General features: G+C 40.0%; 1 protein-coding gene across 4 annotated transcripts in view; it reads left to right on the top strand.

Moving 5' to 3' along the window:
- nckap1 (NCK associated protein 1) overlaps nucleotides 1-23,784 on the top strand; it is a 78,630-nt gene extending 54,846 nt beyond the window's left edge. For all 4 annotated transcript variants that reach the window (XM_008115485.3, XM_003223910.4, XM_008115484.3 and 1 more), the window contains 11 exons: nucleotides 4,989-5,207; nucleotides 5,695-5,825; nucleotides 6,661-6,758; nucleotides 11,051-11,144; nucleotides 12,361-12,443; nucleotides 12,861-12,941; nucleotides 13,668-13,761; nucleotides 20,368-20,484; nucleotides 21,229-21,338; nucleotides 21,786-21,875; nucleotides 22,856-23,784. In XM_008115485.3, the coding sequence (XP_008113692.1) occupies nucleotides 4,989-5,207; nucleotides 5,695-5,825; nucleotides 6,661-6,758; nucleotides 11,051-11,144; nucleotides 12,361-12,443; nucleotides 12,861-12,941; nucleotides 13,668-13,761; nucleotides 20,368-20,484; nucleotides 21,229-21,338; nucleotides 21,786-21,875; nucleotides 22,856-22,972 (1,234 nt within the window). In that variant the 3' untranslated portion in view covers nucleotides 22,973-23,784. The remainder of the gene's footprint in view (nucleotides 1-4,988; nucleotides 5,208-5,694; nucleotides 5,826-6,660; nucleotides 6,759-11,050; nucleotides 11,145-12,360; nucleotides 12,444-12,860; nucleotides 12,942-13,667; nucleotides 13,762-20,367; nucleotides 20,485-21,228; nucleotides 21,339-21,785; nucleotides 21,876-22,855) is intronic.
- The last annotated feature ends 760 nt before the right edge of the window (nucleotides 23,785-24,544 follow it).

The following is a 24,544-nucleotide window of genomic DNA, read 5'->3' as shown; positions in this document are numbered from 1 at the left end:
CTGTGACTATCGGATCCTAAACAAATACACCATTCGGGATAGGTACCCGCTCCCTTTAATCTCGGAACTGTTATCAAGGGTGCAAGGGGCTAAGGTCTTTACCAAGCTTGACCTGCGGGGGGCCTATAACTTAATCCGTATACGGGAAGGGGATGAATGGAAGACGGCATTTAACACGTGTTTCGGATGCCACGAGTTCCGAGTCATGCCTTTTGGGCTTTGTAATGCTCCTGCGGTATTCCAGAGGTTCATGAACGATGTGTTCAGGGACCTAATTGACCAATTTTTAGTGATTTATTTGGATGATATCTTGATTTTTTCTAAGGACGAGAAAGAACATCGTCAACATGTCAAGCAGGTTCTGCACCGACTGCGGGCTAATGGGCTTTTCGCCAAGGCTTCCAAGTGCGTCTTTCATGTGCCTGAAGTGGAGTTCCTAGGTCATGTAGTGTCAGGTAGGGAACTTAAAATGGACCCACATAAGGTTGACGCCGTCAACTCATGGCAGGAGCTGAAGACTAAGAAGGATGTACAAAGGTTCTTGGGTTTCGCTAATTACTACCGGGAGTTTATTCCGAATTTTGCAAAGCTCACGGTACCTTTGACGCAGCTTCTGCGCAAGAAACAGCCATTTGTGTGGGGGCGGGAAGCTCACGAGGCGTTTCTACAACTAAAGTCTAGTTTTCAATCGGACAACATACTAACCCATCCTGATGTTGACAGACCGTTCGTGGTAGAAGCGGACGCTTCTAGCTACGCGTTGGGGGCTGTATTGTCTCAGAAGGATTCCTCAGGGACCTTGCGTCCCTGTGGATTTTACTCGCGGCAACTAACACCCTTCGAGCAGAACTATACCATATGGGAGAAGGAGTTGTTGGCGATTAAGGTGGCGTTTGAGGTGTGGCGGCACTGGCTTGAAGGGGCACGGCACCAGATCGTGGTCAGATCTGATCACAAGAACTTAGAGCACTTGCAAACAGCAAAGAAGTTAAACCAGCGTCAAATCCGCTGGGCTTTGTTTTTCTCCAGGTTTAACTTCAAGGTGCAGTTCGTGGAGGGGAAGGCAAACTTGCGGGCCGATGCTTTATCCCGCAAGCCGGAATTTAAGACCAATGAGCAGGTAGTATGTCAGACCATCTTGCCTACTGCCTCTCTGTGTGTTGTAGATAATGAGCTTGGGTTACATGACCAGATCCTTGAGGCTCAGAAGGATGATGTGTGGACTCAGGAGCAACTGATGCTGCTCTCTGCAGGTAACCGTACCATACTGCCGCATCTCCAGGATCAAGACGGGGTATTGGTGCGTAGGGGGCAGGTTTACGTACCAGTAGGGACCCTCAGGTTGGAGGTGATTAGAGCCCACCATGACGAACCCATGGCTGGGCACTTTGGCAGGTTCAAGACCGTACAGCTTATCACCAGGAGCTACTGGTGGCCAAAGATGCGGCAAGACATTCTGCGCTTTTGTGACAGCTGCGCCGTTTGTCAGCAGAGTAAGACGCCTGTTGGGCGCCCTAGAGGGTTGTTATCGTCTTTACCTGTTCCGGAGAGGCCATGGCAAATCATTTCCATGGATTTTATTTCAGATTTGCCTAAGTCTGGGGGTTATACTTGTATTTGGGTGGTGGTGGATTTATTTAGTAAACTGGCTCATTTTATTCCTTGTTCAACCATTCCGGCGGCCCCTACGTTGGCCTTACTATTTACAAAGCACATCTATCGTTTGCACGGAGCACCCGAGGTGATTATTTCAGATAGGGCTCCGCAATTTGTGTCACGCTTTTGGAAACATTTCCATGAGTGTTTGGGGACTAAGTTAAACGTGTCTTCAGCTTTCCATCCGCAAACGGATGGACAGTCGGAACGGGTTAATGGGCTCTTAGAGCAGTATCTGCGTTGTTTTTGTTTAGATCAACCCACGGCTTGGGTAAAGTGGTTACCGGTGGCGGAATTTGCTTACAACAATGCGGTGCACACGTCTAGTCAGCATACGCCATTTGAGCTAACTTATGGTTTTCACCCACGGGGAGGTGTGGCGCCGTCGACCAATGTGGTCTCTTCGGACCCTGTGTACCGCTCTTCGGAAATGGCTGCATTGCATGATGTTGCTCGTCGCTTACTGTTGGAAGCTAAGGCAACGCAGAAGACTCAGGCTGACCGCCACAGGCAGGCAGGGGAGGAGTTGGAAGAAGGGGATTTGGTGTGGTTATCTTCCAAACATATTAAACAGGCTGGGGGAAAGTTTGCGCCTCGGTATTTGGGTCCCTTTCCTATCGTTAAAAAGATTTCTTCTGTTGCGTTTCGTTTGCGTTTACCGTCTAGTTTAAAGGTCCATCCAGTCTTTCATCGTTCGCTGTTGAAACTTGATACCTCTAGTCGTCGTGGTGCTATAGCGGAGGGTATCACTGCCACTTCTCCGCCATCGGGGGAGGAGGCCTTTGTGAGAGGGGATAGTGTTATGATTGAGCCTCATGGCTCTGTTACTGACAGACGTGGGCGTAAGACTCCTCGAGAGTCAGATACTCTCGAGGAGCGAGAGAGAAAAAGACTGCGAGACATATTTGCAGCACCTTCTGACGAGGAGTCTTTCGAAGGGTTTACGGAGAGAATGGAGGAGGGGCTGGTTAGCTCAGAGGAGGATGAGATGGATTGGACTCGGGTAAGGGAGGAAGTGGGTGCCACTGGCCATGATGGGACAGAAGATGAATGGGGACCTTCAGGATTAGACCCATGGTTTAGCTGGAGGGATGGGACGGGATCCACAGCTGGAGATGCTGTTGGGCGTAGTCAGAGGTGTTCCAGCTCTGACGAGGAAAGTGATGAGGAAACGCCCGGGTTAAGGAGGACAGCTGACAGTGATGAAGATTTGTAACTGGCATAAAATGGGGCTTGGGAGCAATTGCAAATTGCGTTGGGCAAGGTAATCTGGGCAAACGCTTGGGATCCGTGTGTGTGTGGGACGCTTCCCTGAAGACTTGTGTGCTTTCCTGTGCTGTGACGTAAGTTGATTGGAATCCAGGGTCAGACGGCGGGAGGGATTGTGTGGGCATTTGTTTGTGCAAACCTGTGCTTACTCTTATTAGCTTGACCCTCCGTCGTCTTCTTGACGGACGCCATCTCCTGCTTTGAGAACTCGGACTGAACTGACCACGGCTTGTCTTTCCCCCTTCTTGGACTTGGAAAAACTACAAACGTCTGCTTCTGGCTTTGATCTACGGAACGGAACTGGTCTACTCAACTGCTACAATCCTTGGCTGTTTTACTCGTGTTGGAGATCCTGTCTGCTGTGTGTGTGGGGGAGCGACGCAAGTTACTCTAAGCACAGTGTTGGCAGCAGAGAGGAATCTGCTGCCAATTAGTTGCATTCTTTGTATCTTTTGTTCCTTGGCTTTCGTTTCGTTTATACCCAGGCTGACGCAAGCAGTTTGTTTTTACCCGGATTAAACTCCGGTTTAATCCGGTTTATCTTTTGAACATTTACTTTTGCCCCTTTTTGCTCCTAAAGGCAAAAACTGCCTGGCCCTTGTGTTTTACGGGCATTTTTGAGTTCTGTAATCTAATAAACTCTGTTACTTTGAATCTTGTGGCGTTCTGTCCTTGACAGTGGGTGGGTTGTTACTGTGCCATTTGTTATGTGCCAGTTTCTGATACAAACCTCTGAAAGCATGCCTGTGGACAAGGTAAACTTGTAAAAAAATAACCAACAAAGCTCTTTCAGTTCTGGGTCTTGTTTGCTAGAACTTAATAAAGGAGCCAGTTTTTAAATTGCATTCTCATCCAGTATAAACAAATAATTAATCTTGAACTGACATTTCCCATTTCGGATTGTGAGATGTTTTCTGCCACCTTCCAACAAGCTTAACAGTTCATTATGCATCTTACTTTTACATGTTAATTTAAAAATAACTGAGATTTGATTATAAGAGCCAGTTCTGTTCACACATAGTAAAAAATATGTACAGTAAATGTAAAGTTTCTGAGATGGTAGATGTGAGATAGAAGATGTGCAGTGCTGTTGCTTTAATATCTGGGAGCTTGTAGAATCAGTTTGAATTAGTCTTATGATAGTAGCCCCCGGTGGCACAGTGGATTAAACCCTTGTGCCAGCAGGACTGCTGACCGACAGGTCAGAGATTCGAATCCTAGGAAAGCAGGGTGAGCTCCCTGACAGCCCCAACTCCCCATGTGGAAACATGAGAGAATTCTCCAACAAGGATGGTAAAACATCAAACAACTGGGCGTCCCCTGGGCAACATCCTTGCAGACGGCCAATTCTCTCACACCAGAAACGACCTGCAGTTTCTCAAGTCATTCCTGACACAAAAAGGTCTTATGATTATCTTGTCTAATAAGTATACAGTAGAATCCTACCTTTAAAGGAACATGAAGAAAAGTTATTAAGACAAGAATTAAGAACACATTTATTTTGCCAATGTTTCATGACTTTTACTAATATGTTCTTAAATCACATTCATATTTCAAAATATGTTTTTAAGTCACTTTTTAATACTGGCAAATATATTTTTAAGTCACTTTTGAATGTACTCATAAATACTTTCTCTTACACTGAAATAAAGGGCCCTGAGACCCCTTTGGAGTGAGAAAGGCGGGGTACAAGTGTGGTAAATAAATGAAAATAAATGGCCAGCTACAATTCATTTTTAGATCTTCTAGAGTTTTAATGCATCTTTCTCAACTTGACAGTGGGAAAATTATTTTCTTTTATTCCTATTTTAAGCTGTTGAAAATCTGGACACATTGCTATTGCATTAGCATTCTATGTGCTCTCATCGCTGATGTCAGCAACTTTTAGGATAATAATAAGCTGTAGATGCCTGATTTCTTAATAGACATGATCCAAGTATAAGAGACAAGGCCTTAAATTTGGCACAGACTTTCCATTCACATAATTCTGTATTAGAATTATCCAAGAAATAGAATTATTGACTCTCTTTATGACAATGAAAATAACTTTTTCTCTCTCAAAGGTCGATTGTTGGCATGACAATGTATAATCAAGCAACACAAGAGATTGCAAAACCTTCTGAATTGTTAACAAGTGTAAGAGCTTACATGACAGTGCTCCAGTCAATAGAAAACTATGTACAGATTGACATCACAAGAGTGTTTAATAATGTTCTCCTTCAACAAACACAGCATTTAGACAGTCACGGGGAGCCAACCATCACCAGTCTATACACAAATTGGTAAGAATTTGACTTACATCTTCGTCAATAACCTTTTTTTTGGGGGGGGGGGGAAATGATGGGTTTTTATATGAAAAAAATCTGGGAGGGAAAGTACTGTAAGATGAAAAAGACATCAACAGATCACAGCTAGTAATTGTAAATGTTAAGCTAATTAAAACAGTTTAAAGTTAATTTGCAGTATGAAGGCTTTGCTTCTCTGCACAACTTGAAACTAAGTCCTGTTTATTTAGAATTATTGAATTATTTACTGTTTGAATAACAGATTTCAGCCAATATAACCTTGCTGTCACCTACCCATGTTTCCTGAGTGAATAATAATTTATTAAAATTAAAATAATTAGCTATTCACAGAATATAGTTAGGACTTTTAGAATATTTTGCCATACTAAATATATGTGAGTTGGTGTAGCTTAATAATGGTTTTCAAAAGCAAAATTTGCATTTGTGTAATTACTGTCGAACTTCAATTTGGATTTTCTTTAAGGTATCTGGAAACCTTGCTAAGGCAAGTCAGTAATGGACATATAGCATATTTCCCAGCAATGAAAGCATTTGTGAACTTGCCTACTGAAAATGAACTGACATTTAATGCAGAGGAATATTCAGACATTTCAGGTAAGTTTTCAATAGTTTGAACTAGCAATTTATTTGGAAAACATTATTGCTTAACATTCTTTTTGTTTTAAATTAAGTTTTTTTCCGTACTGAAAGATTCTGAATATTATCAGAAAGAGATTGATAGGCAGATGTTTGTTTGTACAATGGAGTTTTCTTGGCTCTTCCCTTCAACTGTATCATATTCTCCACATGTCTTTGTGAAGATTGAAGGAAAGAGCTATGATGAAACAGGGAGGACTGAGAAAACCACTGAATCTGAGGCTGCCTTGCTCAAGTGGAAGTGTTTTTCCATTCATGGGAAGGGGAAAGCAGTCTAGTGAACAAATCTTTGGAGGTGTGGCTCAAGTGGGAGTGAGTTGTGTACCCATATACCCATGTATAAGTTTAGAATTTTTAGTCAAAAAATTAACCAAAAAACTTGGATTGGCTTATCTACTGGTCAGTTTAAGTACTGCCCCTTAACTCTTACAAAAAAGGAGCTGTTCCTTCTCTAGAGTGGTGAAAGGCAAGAGTTTAGTCCATCCCAGGAGAACCTAAAAGAAGGACCAAATTCCTTTTCACTTTACAGTGGCACTGCCTCTGAGCTTTTTTGAATGCCTGAACAGGGAAATGGTAGTAGCGTCCAGGGTTGGCTAGCTAGTCAGTAGGTCATATCAAAATCCATAATTTTGGCTCATAAACTTCTACATAAGGTTCCTTTATATGTGTGTATAAACAGTACTAATTGTGCATTGTCATCAGCTTTTGAGGTAGTGCATGCTGCAAACTAAAATAGCCTTGATAGAGTGAGGTAACTAAGTTAAAGATGGTATAATCAGTGTGTCTTCCCTAGAAATGAGGGCCCTGTCAGAACTCCTTGGTCCATATGGCATGAAGTTTTTGAGTGAAAGTCTTATGTGGCACATTTCCTCGCAAGTTGCTGAACTCAAGGTAATGTCCTTTGGTGTCTTATGATGATTACTTTTATAATTGAAAGTAGAATGCAAAAATCTATGACCTGGATCCAGATAACTATTTTAGAGTTCCACTTTTGCTTTGAACTGAAAACTCTTCAAAAGCAAATTTTATATTACTTGTCCTGGTATTGGTCAGGGCAACTGTTAAGGCTGAACATGTCCAGAACTCTCGTAGTATTAATTGGGCAGGTCTTTGGATCTTCTCACATCCAAGATCAATGTGAGCTTCTATGGAACGGCATTTGCCTTATTTCTGTTTGTTATGATTCTGATAGTTATTTGGTTATTACTTGCGCTTGTAACTATCTTGCAACAGTATTCACCCACTTTCGCTTTTTCCACATTTTGTTGTGTTACGACTTGGAGCTAACTTGGACTTTAATTGGCATTGTTGCTGCTTGATTTATATAAGATACTCAGTATTGTGAAGGTGCAAATATTTTTATGTGATGCAGAAATTCAGAAAATAAACACAACCTGGCATTATTTGGGTTCATAAATATTTACCCTTCTCTGTCAGTACTTGATATAAACTCGTTTGACCACAAGCCTTTGTGGATAAATCTTCATTAGTTGTGTACATCTATATCGTGCAGTTTTGGCCCATTCTTCTTGGCAAAATTACCCCAGCAATGTCAGATTGGAATTTAAAGGAGTGGTTGGGGGGGGGGGGGGGTTAAAATCTATTTTCAGATCATGCCACAGCTTCTTAATTGCTATACATTGGAGTCTAGGCTTTGAGTGAACCATTCTAAGATAAATCAGGTTCTTGTTTTTAATCCACTTAGCATTACTTTAGCAGTGTACAGTGGAACCTCAACTTAAGAGTATCCCAATTTAAGAGTGTTTTGAGTTAGGAGCAGTTGCTCGGCCTGGGTTTCACTTTGACATATTAGCAGTGTTTTGAGTTAAGAGCTAGCACCAGAGGGAGTGCTAGCTCCAGAGTACAGGGCTTTAGGGCTTCAAGGGAGCAGCCTCCGTGCCTCGTGCTCTTGTTCGCTTTGGGAGATTGCTGTCTGCTTTGCACTTGTCCGCTTTGAGTAACTTTGGGTTAGTTGATTTTGTATGGTTTCTATTCCTGGTATGTTTGGCTTCATGAAGACAAAGCAAGAGAGGGAGGGTGGCTGGAATGAGTACAGTATGAAGAAAATGATGCACAATTTTGTGCTTCTTCCATTTTAAATTGCATCTTTCTTTTTTATTGTTTTATGTGGCTGTGTATTTATACATTAGCTTTTTATTTATAAAGTCTATTTTCTTATTTAAAAACATGTAACAAGAATGGGGGGGTTGGGAGATGGAACAAATTAATAGCATTTCAGTGGAAAATTCACCTTTAGATAAGAGTTCAGTCACAGAACAAATTAAACTCTTAACTAAGGTATCACTGTATTTAGAGTCATTGCTAGAAGGTAAACCTCAGTCCTACACTTAGATACCTTGCAGTGTGAAACAGACTTTCCTCTAGAAGTGCCTTTTATTTGGCCCACCCATCTTGCCCTTAATCACGATGAGTTTCTCAGTCTTTACTGACAAAAAGCATCTCTGCAACATGATGCTGTCATCACAAATAATGTTTTTCAGCAAGGCCAAACATTTCAAATTTAGTCTCATCACACAAGAAAATACTTGTCAATCTGTTTGCTGTAACTAGCTAATGATTTATTGCAAATTTGAAGTGATCTTTGTCAGTGGTTTGTTTCAGTGATGGCTTTCTTGTCACTTTCTGAAGCATCTGAATGATGATTGTATCTTGGAAGTTTCTCCTTTCTCGTGATCAAATCCTTCAAGTTCCTTCAGAGTAAACCTTGGCCCTGCGGCTTCCTTCTTGATTGAGGCTCTACTTACCTAGACATTGAGTTTCGATAGATTGGTCTTTCTAGACAGAATTATAAATGAGCCATTGTCTTTCCATTTTACTAAATGCATTTAATGGTTGTTGTCATTCCTGTGAACTGTTTCTGACTTGTGTTTCTCTTAAGGTGACTCTGTTATGGGGGTTTTCTTAGCAAAATTTGTTCTGAGGGAGTTGCCACTGCTTTCCTGTAAGGCTGTGAGAGTGTGACTTGCCCAAGACCTCTCATTGGGTTTCCAAGGGCTGGCCCTGTCCAGCATTCAAACCATTACACTACGCTGGATCTCAGGATTTAGCAATGTCCCACATGATGTTAATAGACCAACCCTGAAGATCCAACCTTAGCTGTCTCTTCTGTGTAACTTTATTCTAAACATAGCTTTCATAATATGTATCTTCACAGTATTGAGTATCCTGTGTACAGGCAGTCCCCCGGTTATCATCAAGACAGGTACTGTAGGTTTGTTCTGAAGTTGAATTTGTATGTAATTTGGAACAGGTACATATAGACGGCTTAATACCCCTATGAAATTTGGTCTCTGCGCTCCTGTTCAGAAGATTTCACCTCACTTTCTATCCCTGTGATTATCAGATTTTGAAAATGTTGGGTTCTTGTAGAAACAAGGATTGATTTATTTTTATTTATCGTGTTAGAACCAAGGGTACAGTTGTAATGTATTTAATAACACAAAGTTAAAAACTTGGCATTATATTAAATGTCCTTTGACCAGTAGTTGGCCGCTTGGAGTGCTTCTGGTGTTGCTATAAGAAGGTCCTCCATTGTGCATGTGGCAGGGCTCAAACTGCATTGCAGTAGGTGGTCTATGGTTTTCTCTTTTCCACACTTGCATGTAGTGGACTCCACTTGTAGCCCCATTTCTTAAGGTTGGCTCTGCATCTTGTGGTGCCAGAGCGCAATCTGTTCAGTGCCTTCCAAGTCGCACAGTCTTCAGTGTGCCCAAGAGGAAGTCTCTTATTCAGTATCAGCCATGGCTGAGGTTATGGGTTTTAGCCTGCCACTTTTGGACCCTCGCTTGCTGAAGTGCTCCTGAGAATATCTCTGTAGATCATAGACAACTATTTCTAGGATTGATGATATAGCTTCAGTGAGATACCTTTTTCCTATGAAAACTCTTACAGGAGTGAATTTTCTTTCTTAGGGGTAGATTTGTTTTCGCATCATGTTGTCTCACCACCGTTTGTAACTAGGAGACATATGTAAGTCAGATGTTTATAACTGCCTGTACTTCATGAGATAACCCTTTTAAGTTCCAAAATGTGAAAAAAATACTTCTGCAAGGAACCATATTCTTTCCCTCTCTAAAAAGATAGGCTTGGTTTGAGGACTGTGAATTTTAGCATTTTGGGGCACATTTCAGACAATCAGCCTCTCTTGTTCTGGTCAGCAATTAAATCTTTTTAAGGAACCAAAAGAAGCAAGAGCTAAATTGAACGTTGGTTCTTCCCCCAGAGATGGCAGAGGCTTTAATGCCCTTAAGCCCACTACAGACAGCAAAACATCCTGCTGCTCTATGTGCTTGATCTGCTAACCTTCATGGACAACATAATCAATTATTGGGGGTATTTTAAAACAATAAACAAGAAGGCCCATGTCTCTGTTTCTTTTCACACTGAAGAAACTAGGGGCTCAGTGAAATGTGACAGGCTGCGGGTTGGGGCAAAGCAGTGAGATATCCTTAATGCTGTATTGTAGGCCATATAGAAAATTCCTAAACACTGCATTAGACTGCTAGGTGTTTAGTAACCTTTTAGACTTAGTGGAGAATTAGCGTCCGTATTATTACAAAGAGGCCAGGACAGTGGTTTGGATGTTATTTTGTTATTTTTTTTTATTAAATCATGCTACAGTGTGTGTGAAGAGGGAATACTAAAGTAGACTTCTTGTTCTGTACCTTCAAGTTGTTTTTGACTTATGGCAAACCTATCATGTCATTTTCTTGGCAGGCTTTTTAAAGAGGGGGTTTGCCTTTACCTTCCTTTGAGGCTGTGAGACTTAGGAGTTCACTCAGTAGACTTCCATGGCTGAGCAGGGATTTGAACCCTTGTCCACTTTACAAGAAAGGGGGGGGGGGAGGAATTCCATGGAAAATGGCCTATTGTTTTAAGGAGATTGAGGTTGCAATCCACTTTCCGTTAGAGCAGTCTAATGCAAATTGATGGAGAAACTGGGGAAATGCATCCTTTGTGAAACAGAGAGCCTTTATTGCTGCACTGCAAGTTTTCTGTTTAGGGCCTTACCTAATATAATCACATAGTTCTTCTGGACAGATAGTGGGAACATCTGGATTTCATGAGCTCTGCTTCCTGCTTGCCCCACTGAAATGTCCTAAAGCATGCACTTATTACTATACTCAGATCTATGCCTGACCTGAGATCTTGCTTCGTCTTAGAAACTTGTGGTAGAGAATGTGGAAGTGCTAACACAAATGAGGACCAGTTTTGATAAACCAGATCAGATGGCCGCTCTCTTCAAAAGATTATCTTGTAAGTATTTCTCACAAGTTGCTCTGTAACAAAAAAAATCCAGAAGCACTAAATAAAACGGTTAAAGCACAAATATAAAAATACAATAATACTTTAGAATAATGTTTAATAAAGAATTAAATTTGTGGCTGCCAGTAAAACAAGCATGGTAGCTTTTTTATGAGCGTGCAGGCACAAAATAATGCATTTTTAAAAATACTACAGAAACATTAACATTAGTAAAATATTATAAATTTTCAAACCATAAAAACTTGAAGCAAGGAAGATTTTTAAAGTCTGGGATGACTTCTTAGAGCAGAGGTGTCAAACTCATGTTCATCAAGGGCCACATCGGCCGTATGGTTGCCTTCAAAAGGCCATTGAATCCATGGACAGAGAATCTGTGGATACAGAGGGCCAACTATAACTTTTTTACATAGTGGTCAGTGCATTTAGTTTTTACCCAATTTAGATCCCCAGGTGTTATTGAACAACAACTCTCATCACTTTTGTCTGCCATGTGGACTGGAGATAATGGGAATTGCAGCCCAACAGCACTTGTGGCTCTGAGGTTGAGGCAACTTCCCTGAGCCTCTTTGATAAGAGAGGGCAGGTTATACATAAAGTTTTTATTAATTTTATTAAAGGTTAAAGGACATTTTAAAGTCAGACATCATATCTACAAGTCTTATACATTCAAACCCCATTATTCTGACGAAATGGAGCAAACTGCAGCCTTCCAGATGCTAGTGTATCACAACCTCCATTATCTCTACACATGATATCTGATGATGAGGAATACAGAAGTTGAAGTCACATAAAAAGGACATGGCAAGCTAGATTCAGCCTGGAGGCCTTGGCTTTGAAATGTGTGGCTTAGAGAGAGAACACCATGGCTGCAAGTGGAGAGCAGGGGTTAAAGTGTTCTGTGTTTCAAACTCACTTCAAAATTATCACATTTAGGGTGGCACGCACCTGGCAATAACTAATGCTTTTTTGACAAGGAAATGTAACTAGATGCAGAGTTAATTAGCTGTGTGGTGTCAGTTTTGTCACTTTATTTCTATGTAAATTTAACCTTGCATCAGAAATGCTTGTGTGTTTAGCTCTTTTCTGAGCATCTGTCTTACCATGTTACACTTGCCAAATAAAAGATTTTTGGAATAGTGACACTAAACGTCATTGTCTGCCAAAAGAAAGTCTCATTCTCTGGCTTCTTCAATTATTTTTCTTTCAGCTGTTGATAGTGTTTTGAAGAGAATGACAATTATTGGCGTTATCTTGTCTTTCCGATCATTGGCACAAGAAGCCCTTAGAGATGTAAGTACTGGATTTAGCTTTGTGTTAAAGTTCCCTTTTTCACAGAGAAAGGCAGAGTGTAAATCTAATAAAGGTAATAGAATCAGTACTATTAGTACTAATACGTGGTCTGTTAAACATTAACAATAAACTATCATTGAAGCTAATTCAAAACCATAAATATCTTTACTGAGAGGATCAAACCTTCAGTTCATTAATGTGGTGTATCATAAAATATGTTGGGTTTTTTTGTAGCTTTTAAACTATAAATTACATTTCAGCCATCAGTTCCTTTTTCTATTGTAAAGCTTGTCTGGGCTCTTAAATTACTTATCATGCTCACTGAGGGTAGTTCAATAAATCAATCAAGGTCATAATATGCTGGCTACAGAAATACAACTGAAGGACATTTCAGTGATGCGTGTCTTGTTGTCTTAGGTCTTATCCTATCACATTCCTTTCCTTGTGAGTTCAATTGAAGACTTTAAGGATCACATTCCAAGAGAGACAGATATGAAGGTAATAATTTGCTTCTGAGAGTGATGGTTGCTTTAGTGTCAATTATAAATGTATATTGGACTAAATGTTAGATCCATTTAAACTTGATAATGGTAGTGATATGTTTCTGTAAATTTTGTTAAAATAATAATTAAATTATTACAGTATTGTGCTTTTGTGGGGTATAAATGTCAATATCCATGTTATTTTGAAAGTGTTGAGAACACTGGTTTATAGTAGGAGTAAAATATGTACTAAATAAGATATAGCATTTCAGATGGAGGAATACAGAAGGCTTATTGTAACTCTTCAATTTTCTGGATAATTGGTAGCCACTGTCTAACGCTATGACTTTCTAATTTCTGTAAAGATTACTCAGAACGTAGTCTGTGTAGATGTAACATGACAACATTAATGTGTGGTTTGGCTTAACTGAATTTTCTATTTCTTAACTGGGTTTATTATTTGTCCTGTTTGAGAGCTTGTAGAAACTTCCAAATAATGTTGGTGAATATACTTTCAGAGAATTTAAAAAGTGTGGTGCAGAAGAGTGTGAAATCATCCAGCAGAAATAGTGCCAGTTGCCTTTTTCAGTGTGAACTAAACTTTTTAGTATATATCCCCACCATCTTATGTCCCTGTTATGTTTCTTGAATGTATTTTTAAAAGATTTTGTAAACTGCCTTTTCTGAAAAATACTGCCCACAACACCATTGACATTTTTCAATCTGTTGTCTGTTTTATCAGGTTGCAATGAATGTATATGAGCTCTCATCAGCCGCAGGATTGCCATGTGAGATAGATCCTGCCCTAGTTGTAGCTCTTTCTTCTCAAAAATCAGGTAAGCATACTGTGAATACACTTACTTTTCTACATTCTGCTGCTTATGTGATGAATTAGAAAAGCAAATTTTATTACTTTGTTTTCAAAACAATGTAAGAATTGTGACTTCTTTGTTATCATGTACAGGGAACTACGTAATTTTTTCATTTCTCCTAATATTCTTTTCCAGCTAGGATAAAATTAGAAATTAAAATTACTACTTTGTGGAACATACAGTTACATTGATAATGCTGTTTGTATGTGAAAATATAATTTCTTCCCACCATTTCAATCGGGAGTAATGTACAGAAATAGAAATAGTACAAAAGATGTGCTGGAGGAATTCATCTTTCTTTTTGTGTGCGTTGATGTAAGTGTGGGCTGGCTGTAGCTCATTGGTAGTTAGTTGTTTACATTATGATTGAGTGGATTAAGTTTGTTTATTTTGCCAACTTCCTGTAACAAAACCTTTCACTTGAAGCAGCAGCACACCATTTAACTAGAATGTAAGAATTAGGAGGCTTTAGCCTAACATATGACAGAATTTTACATTTGAATTTGGGTGGCAATACTACCTCGATCTTTTTAATTCCCCAATTATTGGGGATTACAGTTACATTATTAGAAGGAAATAGCTAGAAATCTTTTCCTGTTTTAATTAGGTATTCTAAGTGGCCCTTATATAAGCTTTGATACAGAAACTACCCAATAGGGTCAACAAAATTAATCAGTTATTAAATACTATGTCTGCCTATAGAGGCATTTCTGCAGAAATGTTTTGAGCTGCTCTCAAGAGGTTTGGCCTTCTATTGGGGTAAAAGTAGCAACTCCTATTGAAGTATTACATGTGTTTTGATAGAGTTGTAAAATGCTTAAACAATTGTTACCTTCATCTATATATATAAAAGAGTGATGGCATCACGGCAATTCACAAAACAACAAAAGTACAGGCCCCCCAACCTCAAAATTTGACAACACAACCCATCATCCACGCCTCAAGGTTGATACAACAAAAAGAAAAGAAAAATAAAGTCCTAATTAGAGGGAGAGCAATAATTGTTTTTATCCAATTGCTGCCAGTTTAGAGGGCTAATCTCTGCCCACTTCGTTGCCTAGCAACCAAGGGACAGCCAGGTTTCAGTTAGGGGACAGGCAAATTTAGGCCTCACTTAGGCTTCTTCCACAGATTATCTAATTTGCACTGGATTATATGGCAGTGTAGACTCAAGGCCCTTCCACACAGCTATATAACCCATTTATAATCTTATATTATCTGCTTTGCACTGGATTATCTTGACTCCACACTTCCATATAATCCACTTCAGTGTGCATTTTATACAACTGTGAAGAAGGGGCCTCATATAATCCAGTTCTAAGCAGATAATATAAGATGATCAATATACAGTAGACTCTCACTTATCCAACATAAACAGGCCGGCAGGATAAGTAAATATATTGGATAATAAGAAGGGATTCAGGAAAAGCTGATTAAACATCAAATTAGGTAATCGTTATACAAATTAAGCATCAAAACATCATATTATACAACAAATTTGACAGAAAAGGTAGTCCAATGCGCAGTAATGCTATGTAGTAATTACAGTAGAGTCTCACTTATCCAACACTCGCTTATCCAACGTTCTGGATTATCCAACGCATTTTTGTAGTCAATGTTTTCAATATATCATGATATATTGCTAAATTCATAAATACAGTAATTACTACATAGCATTACTGCGTATTGAACTACTTTTTCTACCAAATTTGTTGTCTAACATGATGTTTTGGTGTTTCATTTGTAAAATCATAACCTAATTTGATATTTAATAGGCTTTTCCTTAATGCCTCCTTATTATCCAACATATTTGGTTATCCAACATTTTGCCAGCCCACTTATGTTGGATAAGTGAGACTCTACTGTACTGTATTTACAAATTTACCAGTAAAATATCACAATGAATTTGAAACACTGACTACAAAAACATTGATTATGAAAAGGCAGACTGCGTTGGATAATCCAGAACATTGTATAAGTAAATGTTGGATAAGTGAGATTCTACTTTGATATGAAATAATTTCTAGGATAGAATAATGCAGAACAATATAATCTCTAAAACCAGGATAGTAATAAAGAAATAAAGAAAGTAAATAAAGCAAGGAAATTGGAAATTCCACAAAGGAAACAATCAGGGCCAGCTAACACCTCCCAAGAAAGGATTCTTCCAGAAAGGAAGCTGAGAAGGCAGTGAAGCACTATGTATTACCAAAGTCATTATTATTACTATCATTACTATCCTTACTATTATTATTATTATTATTATTATTATTATTATTATTATTATTATTGTGTTGCGGTCAACCGTGAAAATGAATACGATCTGGCTCCAAGTATTCAAAAACACTAAAATCAGAATATATAAAAATTAATGTGGTATAATAAAACAGAACAATACAATCTCTAAAATCAGAACTAAATAAAGAACAATACTCTGAAAATAGGGGAATTCCACACAGAAAACAATCAGGGCCAGCTAAAACCTCCCAACAAAGGATTCCCATCATCAAAGTCTGGCCAATCCTCTGTTTTCTCAGGGCCACAGACAGTAGAAGCATATAAAATATCGCAAACAACACCACTCTGAAAACAAGGGAATTCCAGACAGGAAACAATCAGGGCCAGCTAACACCTCCCAACAAAAAAATCACTCAGGGAGGAAACAGCTAGGCTTTAAATCTGCAAGGCCATTACATCCTAATCATTTTTCCTAATTGCAGCATTCATACTTGCCTCTAACAAACAAAAAAAAACAATCAGAAATATTGTATATTCACAACCTTTAGGAAATAATGTCCCCTGATGGCACAGCATGTTAAAGCGCTGAGCTGCTGAACTTCTGGACTGAAAGGCCGCAGGTTTGAATTGGGGGAGCGGAGAGAGCCCCCACTGTTAGCCCCAGCTTCTGCCAACCCAGAAGTTCGAAAACATGCAAATGTGAGTGCATCAATAGGTACTGCTCCGGCGGGAAGGTAACGCCGCTCCATGTAGTCATCCCACATGACCTTGGAGGAGTCTACGGACAACGACGGCTCTTCGGCTTAGAAATGGAGATGAGCACCAACCCCCAGAATCATACATGACTGGGCTTAATGTCAGAGGAAAACGTTTACCCTTTACCTTAACTACCACCAATTCCTCAATACTTTATTTCCCATACCACCATTCTTCGCCACAGCAACGCGTGGCCGGGCACAGCTAGTTATATTATAAATGAGGGCGGGGGCCAGGTAAATGACCTTCGAGGGCCGCATCTGGCCCCCAGGCCTTAGTTTGGGGACCCCTGATCTATAGCATCGCTCCACCGGGCAAAACAACAAAACTAAAGGCCCCCTAACCTCAAAATTTGACAGCAGAACCCATCATCCACGTCTTTAGGTTCATACAACAAAACTAGACATCCCCAACCTCCATGGGGCCTAAAAAAACCCCAAAAACTGGAACGCTCCATCTGCTTCAATTACTTTCACTTTCTCCTTCTCTTTCCCTCAATTTACCCCTCAATCATAATAAAAACCAAAACAGCAATAAAAATAAACAGCTTCACAGGCAAGAAGCAGCCAGGCACTGAACCTGCGAGGCCATTCAGTGCTAATCAAGCTCACCAATGCCAACATTGGCACTTGCCCTCCAAACAGACAATACAATACAGTCTCATCCAAGCTTCACTTATCACATGTTTATTAATACATAACATTACTCTATCTCATATGTAATAATTAAGTCTGGTCAAATAAGAAAACAGAACAATAGCATCTCTAAAATCAGGACACTAAATACAAAACCACACTCAGAAGACAGACAGGGCAATTCCAGACAGGAAACAATCACACCCAGATAACACCTCCCAAAAAAGGATTGCCTCAACCAGGAAACACCCAGGCCTCGAACCTGCAAGGCCATTCAATGCTAATCAAGGTAACTAATTGCAACATTCATACTTGCTACACTCAGACTATTTATTACTGTTCGACCTCCCAACCAACAATTCCACAAAGTAGAAAGCGACCAGGCTTTCAAGCAGCAAGACTATTCACTCCTCTTCAACCTGCCCAACCAAGATTTCCCCTACATCAAAAACCCTCACTTTTGGAAGCCATCAGGGCACTCCCTCCCATTCAACCAGTCCAACCAAGGAGGCCCATATAGAGAAAGCACCCAGGCTTACAAGCAGCGAGTCTACTCACTGCAATTCCAATTGGCCACAGCAACGCGTGGCAGGGCACAGCTAGTGTTTTAATAATTTGCATACTTTTCCCTCTTGTGTTGGATTTCATAGCATTGAGCTATAGCAGTTATAGTGATATGAAAAGTGCAGTCATTCTATAAATATAGATTTACCCTATGTTTAGGCCTAATCAATCATGATATATTTTGGCAGCTTTCATAGGAAATGTTTATATAGTTTAAATTCATAATGTGTGATTATGTTTGTTAGGGTGGTCTAATTTTATTCTTTGGATAACTGCTATTTGGTATTAAGTTCTAGTAATGGTTGGTTTTTTTGTGACTTGATTTTTGTTTTGATGTAATTTGTTCATATGTTTTTTGGTTGACATTGAATGTTTGCCATGTGTGTTGGAAACCGCCCTGAATCTCTCCGGAGAGATAGGACAGTCTACAAATAAAATTGGTTTATTTATTTAACTCAGGGGTCCCCAAACTACGGCCCACGGGCCAGATGCGGCCCACCGTGGCCATTTATCCGGCCCCCGCGGCGGTGGCTCCTTCCTCCTCCGTCAAGGAAGGTGCATGTGGTGTGAAGGAGAAGGAGGAAAAGGCGATGCCTTTCTCGTCTCCCTCGCCCCACGGCACCTTTTCCCAAGCCGCCAAGGAAGGGCCGTACAGGGCGAGTAAAAGGCATGTGGCTTTGCTCTCTCGCCCCGCTTTCCCCCGCCGCCACAGAGGAAGGGCCGCACGAGGCGAGGAAAAGGTCTGTGCCTTTCCTCCCTCACCCCGCAGGTAGCTTTCCTGCCGCCATCGCTGAGGGAGGCAGTGGGAAAGATGCATGCGGGGTGAGGGAGGAAAGAAAGGTGCACAACTTTTTCTCATCCTGTGCGCACCTTTCCCGCTGCTGCCACTGAGGAAGAGCCACACGGGGCGAGGGAAAGGCGTGCGCCTTTCTTCCCTCGCCCCACAGCAGCTTTCCTACCGCCGCCGCTGAGGGAGGCAGTGCGAAAGTGAGGTGAGGGAGGAAAGAAAGATGCACGGCTTTCCTCGTCCTGCGCACACCTTTCCCGCTGCTGCTGCCGAGGAAGGGCTGCATGGGGCGAGGGAAAGGCGTGCGCCTTTCCTCCCTTGCCTCGCAGACAGCTTTCCCGCCGCTGCTACCAAGGAAGGCAGCAGGAAAGGTGCGCGCAGAGTGAGAGAAAGGCTCACGCCTTTTCCTTGTCCCACATGCGCCTTTCCCGCTGCCACCGCCGAGGAAGGGCTGAACGGGGCGAGGAAAAGGCACGCACTTTTCCTTCCTCGCCCCCCGCCGGCAGCTTTCCTGTTGCTGCCGCCGAGAAAGGCCAGCATGGGGCGAGGGAGGAGGGAAAGGTTCATGCCTTTCCTGCCTCCTCGCTCACCTCGCACGCTCCTTTTCCGCCTCCTCCCTCACCTGGTGTGTGCCTTCCTCAGCAGTGGAGGGGGCAAAACAACAATGGAAGCATGTCTGTGGCAAAAGGTAGAGGCCTCCCATTTTATCTTCCCATACAGACTCCCTTCTTTGCAGCCCTGTCGTGGATTCATTTTTCTTGAAGGCTAGCAATTTCTTCCAACCCTGATTATTACAATATTATTGGTGTTGGTGTTGGTGTTGGTCAGGGGTGCTTTATGTTTTGGTTCACAAAGGGAGAATGGGGTTGGACTATATGGCCCAAGGGGTCTTTTCCAACCATGTTTATTATGGTGGTATTATTATTATTATTATTATTATTATTATTATTATTATTATTATTATTATCAGGTGGCTATCTGTCAGGGGTGCTTTGATTATGGTGTGGTGCACAAAAGCAGAAGGGGGTTGGAGTAGATGTCCCAAGGGGTCTCTTCCAACCTTCTTTATTATTTTGATGATGATTGACATTGAGGTTGTATTTGTTCCCTTTTTGTTTTTGTTTTTTTGGTTTTTTTTTACTTCAAAATAAGATATGTGCAGTGTGCATAGGAATTTGTTCTTAGGTTTTTTTTTAAACTATAATCCGGCCCTCCAACGGTCTGAAGGACCGTGAACTGGCCCCCTGTTTAAAAAGTTTGGGGACCCCTGATTTAACTGTTGGTAATGTCACAATGTGCAGCAAATGTGAAACCAGAATCACACCTTTATAGCTCCAGTCAAAATACCAGTGGATCTAGGCACCACATTCAGTATCTCAAACAGTAATAGTTAAATGAATTGCTGCCTTTATTTTATTAGTCTTCCCAGATTGTACAGTGAGCTCAATTGAATCCTGTCAGTCATCTTAAGTTTTATTTTCATGGAACCTGACAATTTAATGTATGTTTTGATGTTTTGACTTGAGAATTTTCCATTCTGTCTCCCACTGTGTTACAAATGATCTTCTTAAGTCTATATTTATTTTTTAGAAAACATTAGTCCAGAGGAAGAATATAAAATTGCCTGCCTTCTGATGGTCTTTGTGGCCGTCTCCTTACCAACTTTGGCCAGTAATGTGATGTCTCAGTACAGTCCTGCTATTGAAGGTAATACTCAGAGAAATTAAACTGGTGTGAAGATTTGTTCTGGGAAAAACGCTATTAAATGTTCATCTAGAATATTTATTTATTTGCTTTCATTTTATGGCATTGGTGTTTGGTCCATTTTGGTGTTGAATACTAAGTCAATTTTATATCTCACAATGGTTGCCTTGAAAGTTGAAATGAAAATCTCTCACCTCTGCCATTTTTGGGTTCTAGGGATCGTTCCCAAGAATGTATTCTGCCCTTCCACATAAATGTCCTATTGATTGGCAAATGTTAAACTTGAGTAGAGTCATTTATAAGAGGTTTGGGAAACAATGCTGAGTACTATCTGGAAGCAATATTGAAATTAGTTCTTCTAGGTATTTGTATTAGATGTATTCAGAATTCTTCTGTAGATTGGTGTTAGTTTATGTATCATATCACCCACTCCTTCTCAAAACTTCTTAAATGCTAGCAGTATTTTCTTTACACTCAATGGAATAGAGCTGCTCAAAACTTTGGAGCTGATAAATTTAGAAAATAATAATAATTCTGGCTATGGGGGAAAAAAGTGTTCCGGCGTACTACATGCTTAAGTCTTTTCATACTACTTTTTAAACTGAGAATATCAAAAAATTCCTATAGCATATTTGAAAATTAAACCTTAGCTAAGCATTATACTGTGTTGTACAAATGATAACTCAGCGAAAATGTTTGAAGTGTGAAGGAAGCGAGAGTAATAACACAAAATGTGTTTTTGTTTAGGTCACTGCAACAATATCCACTGCTTGGCCAAAGCAATCAACCAGATTGCTGCAGCTTTATTTACCATTCACAAGGGAAGCATTGAAGACCGTCTCAAAGAATTTTTGGCTGTATGTACAAGTTTTACGTCGGATTAACATTCTCCAGAAGTCAGTTAGTGAGGCTTTCAGCTGTGCTGTGATTCAGATGTACAGCTTTTGTTTTTGTTTTCAAGCCAGATAACGTCACTGTGGTTTTCTTTCTTTCGTAATGACTTCAACTGTGATTTGAAAGGATTTGAGCAGTATCGTAAGCACACCTGAATTTCAGTTTCAATATTTTTGCTGCCTGTTTTGCAGTGTGGCCCGATCCAGGGATTCCATTATTCAGATGAAGTGCTCTGCAATTCATCTGTCCCATGCACTTTATAATTACAGCATGCCGCAAATTATCACTTACATAGGTGACATTTTATATCAGATTTGTATGTATCATGAAATGAGAATGAAGTTTAAAATGATAGCTTTAAAGCAGTAACAAACTTACTTACTTGTTGTATGTATTTGTATCTCATCTAGCTCGCATCCTCCAGTCTACTGAAAATTGGCCAGGAGACAGACAAAACCACTACAAGGAACAGAGAATCTGTTTACCTACTTCTAGACATGGTAAGAGCTTGCCTCAGTTATTGTTTCTAAAAGATTTTTCACAGGTGAAGAATACCTTGGGTATTCTGTCAAGGGTATCTAAGTTGTAGCATGAAGAGACAGATCAGAGAAATTACACAGCCCAACAGGTTTCTAGGCCTGTTCCTGGGTTATTTGAGGGCACAGATTCAGAAAATTGCATTGGATAGACCACATCAGCTCTAGTTTCTTAGATATGGTTATCATGATTTATGAGAAAGTAGATGGTGACCGGTGTGTGTCATATGTTTTGCATCTAGAGCAAACTAGAGCTGGTAGGGGGAAAAACTGGTGCCATTTTTAGTGACAGCAGGTCAAATACACTCAGAAACAGCTATGATTTGAGGCACCAAAACGTGTTGGCCAGTGTTGTGTATCTGTGGTATCTTCCTAGCAGCATGGGGTTGAAGGGTGCATTTCAGAGAGTTGACAGTATTTAATGTTTACATTGCATTCCTTTGTATGTGTGTGTTTATGGAGCTGCATCTTACCTAAATAACAATAATATGGCAGCCTGAGAAAATACAGAATTGCTACAGATGCTAGTTTTTGAGATAATAATAGGCAAAGGTGGAATAGATCGACCCATCTGTGAAATGGGGTGAGCATTGGCAAGAGCAAGGAAATAAATGTGTAGCATTACATTACAGTCATTAAATTACAAGAATGGAAATCATAATGCATGAGTAACTCTTAATGCTTTCCTTTATTAAATAGTTGTCACTATTCTGCTGTCTGTTCTTTTCTAACGCTTGCCTCAATAGACCGCTATTGTTGGAATATTGGTATTTTTAAATTTTATTAAAAATGTGCTTTGGGAAGAAAATGGTGCCATGATTTTATCCCCTCTTGGTGCTGCTTTCTCTTGAGAAATGAGTGCGCAGCAGAAAGATAAATGAATTTCATTGACTGTTGTGAGTTCCCTTCTGTGGGTTCTGATTTGATCTCTTCTGCCACCTTAGATTGTGCAGGAGTCTCCATTCCTGACCATGGACCTTCTGGAGTCTTGCTTCCCTTACGTCTTGCTACGAAACGCCTACCATGCTGTGTACAAACAAAGTGTCACTTCCTCTGCCTGAATATCTACTTAGCTGGAAATAAATTAAGCACGCATCTATGTTGCCTCAGTTTTACTTGTAAACTGTGGAGCTGTTTTACTTTATGGCCTGGCAAAAGAGTTTTGTGGATTATAAACTTTTTCCAATGCAGTTGTATTTCTGACCAGTGGTTTCTTAATATGGTTGTACTACTACTATAAGCTTGGCTGACTTTAGGTTGCACATTTGCTGAAATTTTTCCCTTTTATTTTAGAATCTTGATTATGTTTTAAAAAGAAAAGAGAAACACTACAACTATTTTTTCATATCCAATCATGCAGGTATCATAATGGCTTGTTTATCTACATGGAGAACTCTATTTAGTGATTATTTTAGTGTTCCTAGTTCTCATCTGTGTGTAAATTATTTCATATAGGGAGAGTTACAATCTGTACCTATCGTTCTTATCGGAAACAAACTTGGATGTGCATTTCTGTGAACTACAGCATTTTTACTTTCTTTTTCGAATACTTGCCAATATTAATTACTCTAATGCTAACTATTATTAAAAATGAAACAGGGCTGCTTGTCTTTAAACAATCTTATCCATACAGTTTTGAATAGCAGAGAGTGGTTTTGTTTGTATAAAACCTACATAGTGAAATTTTTTAAAGACTAATTTCCATGGTGCCCCATTGGCATTAACACTACATTCTACCCCTGTTGTATAATAAACATTCTTATCCATTATTCAAATGTTGATAAAATGTTAGCCCTTTAGCCACTTTTTATATGTTTTAAATTTTTGAAATTCAAGTGTACCTTCCATTACATATAATAAACACTACACTGTATTACTTGCTGATGACTTTTCTATTTTGTGTTATTCATTGTCTAGTTAACGTGGCAGCATCAAGGCACTTACCAGTTTAGAGCAGGAGTGGGGAAAATGTGTTCTCCAAAGGCTGGTTTCAAAGCCCGGGGGGCTTTACAGTATGCCCCAATTTCATTTCTTTTCCTTAGTATGTTTCTCTGCACCCATTCCACCATGTTTTAACCTTTATTCTTAGGATTTTTTTTTACCCAAAAGAGGCTCGCTCTCTCTCTCTCTCTCGCTCTCTCTCTCTCTCTCTCTCTCTCTCTCTCTCTCTCTCTCTTCCCCCCCCCCCCCCCCCCCGAAATGGGAAGGTAAAGTAACATTCTGTTTTGGTTTCATTCCTAGTTAGAGAAAGGCACTCTTTTATATCATAAACCCATGTTTCCTTTTCTTTACTTCACAATATTTTATCATTTTATTATTTTGCTCTTAGTTATGCAAGTGCCTATTATGATAGTCCACTAGAAAGATACTCCAGTGGGCATCAAGACTGATTAGTTAACTCTCTTCTACTAATATCTGCTATGTTAACGTGTGAGTCAATTTTTGTTAGTCACATTGAGTTGTAAGATCAAGTTGCCTCAGTCTGAAACCAGACACAAATAGATCATTGCTACAGTAACATATTTGATGTATCCTTAATTTTTGGTGAAGCATGTCCTATACAGGACCACTTTGTAAATGACTTCAGTTTGTTAAGAAGCAGAAGATAAGGTCTGGTTCATGACTAGATTACT

This window comes from Anolis carolinensis, chromosome 1 (genome assembly GCF_035594765.1).
Source record: "Anolis carolinensis isolate JA03-04 chromosome 1, rAnoCar3.1.pri, whole genome shotgun sequence".
Lineage (NCBI taxonomy): Eukaryota > Metazoa > Chordata > Lepidosauria > Squamata > Dactyloidae > Anolis > Anolis carolinensis.
Note: the sequence above shows the minus strand (reverse complement) of the source record. Positions and strands in the feature narration are given on the sequence as shown.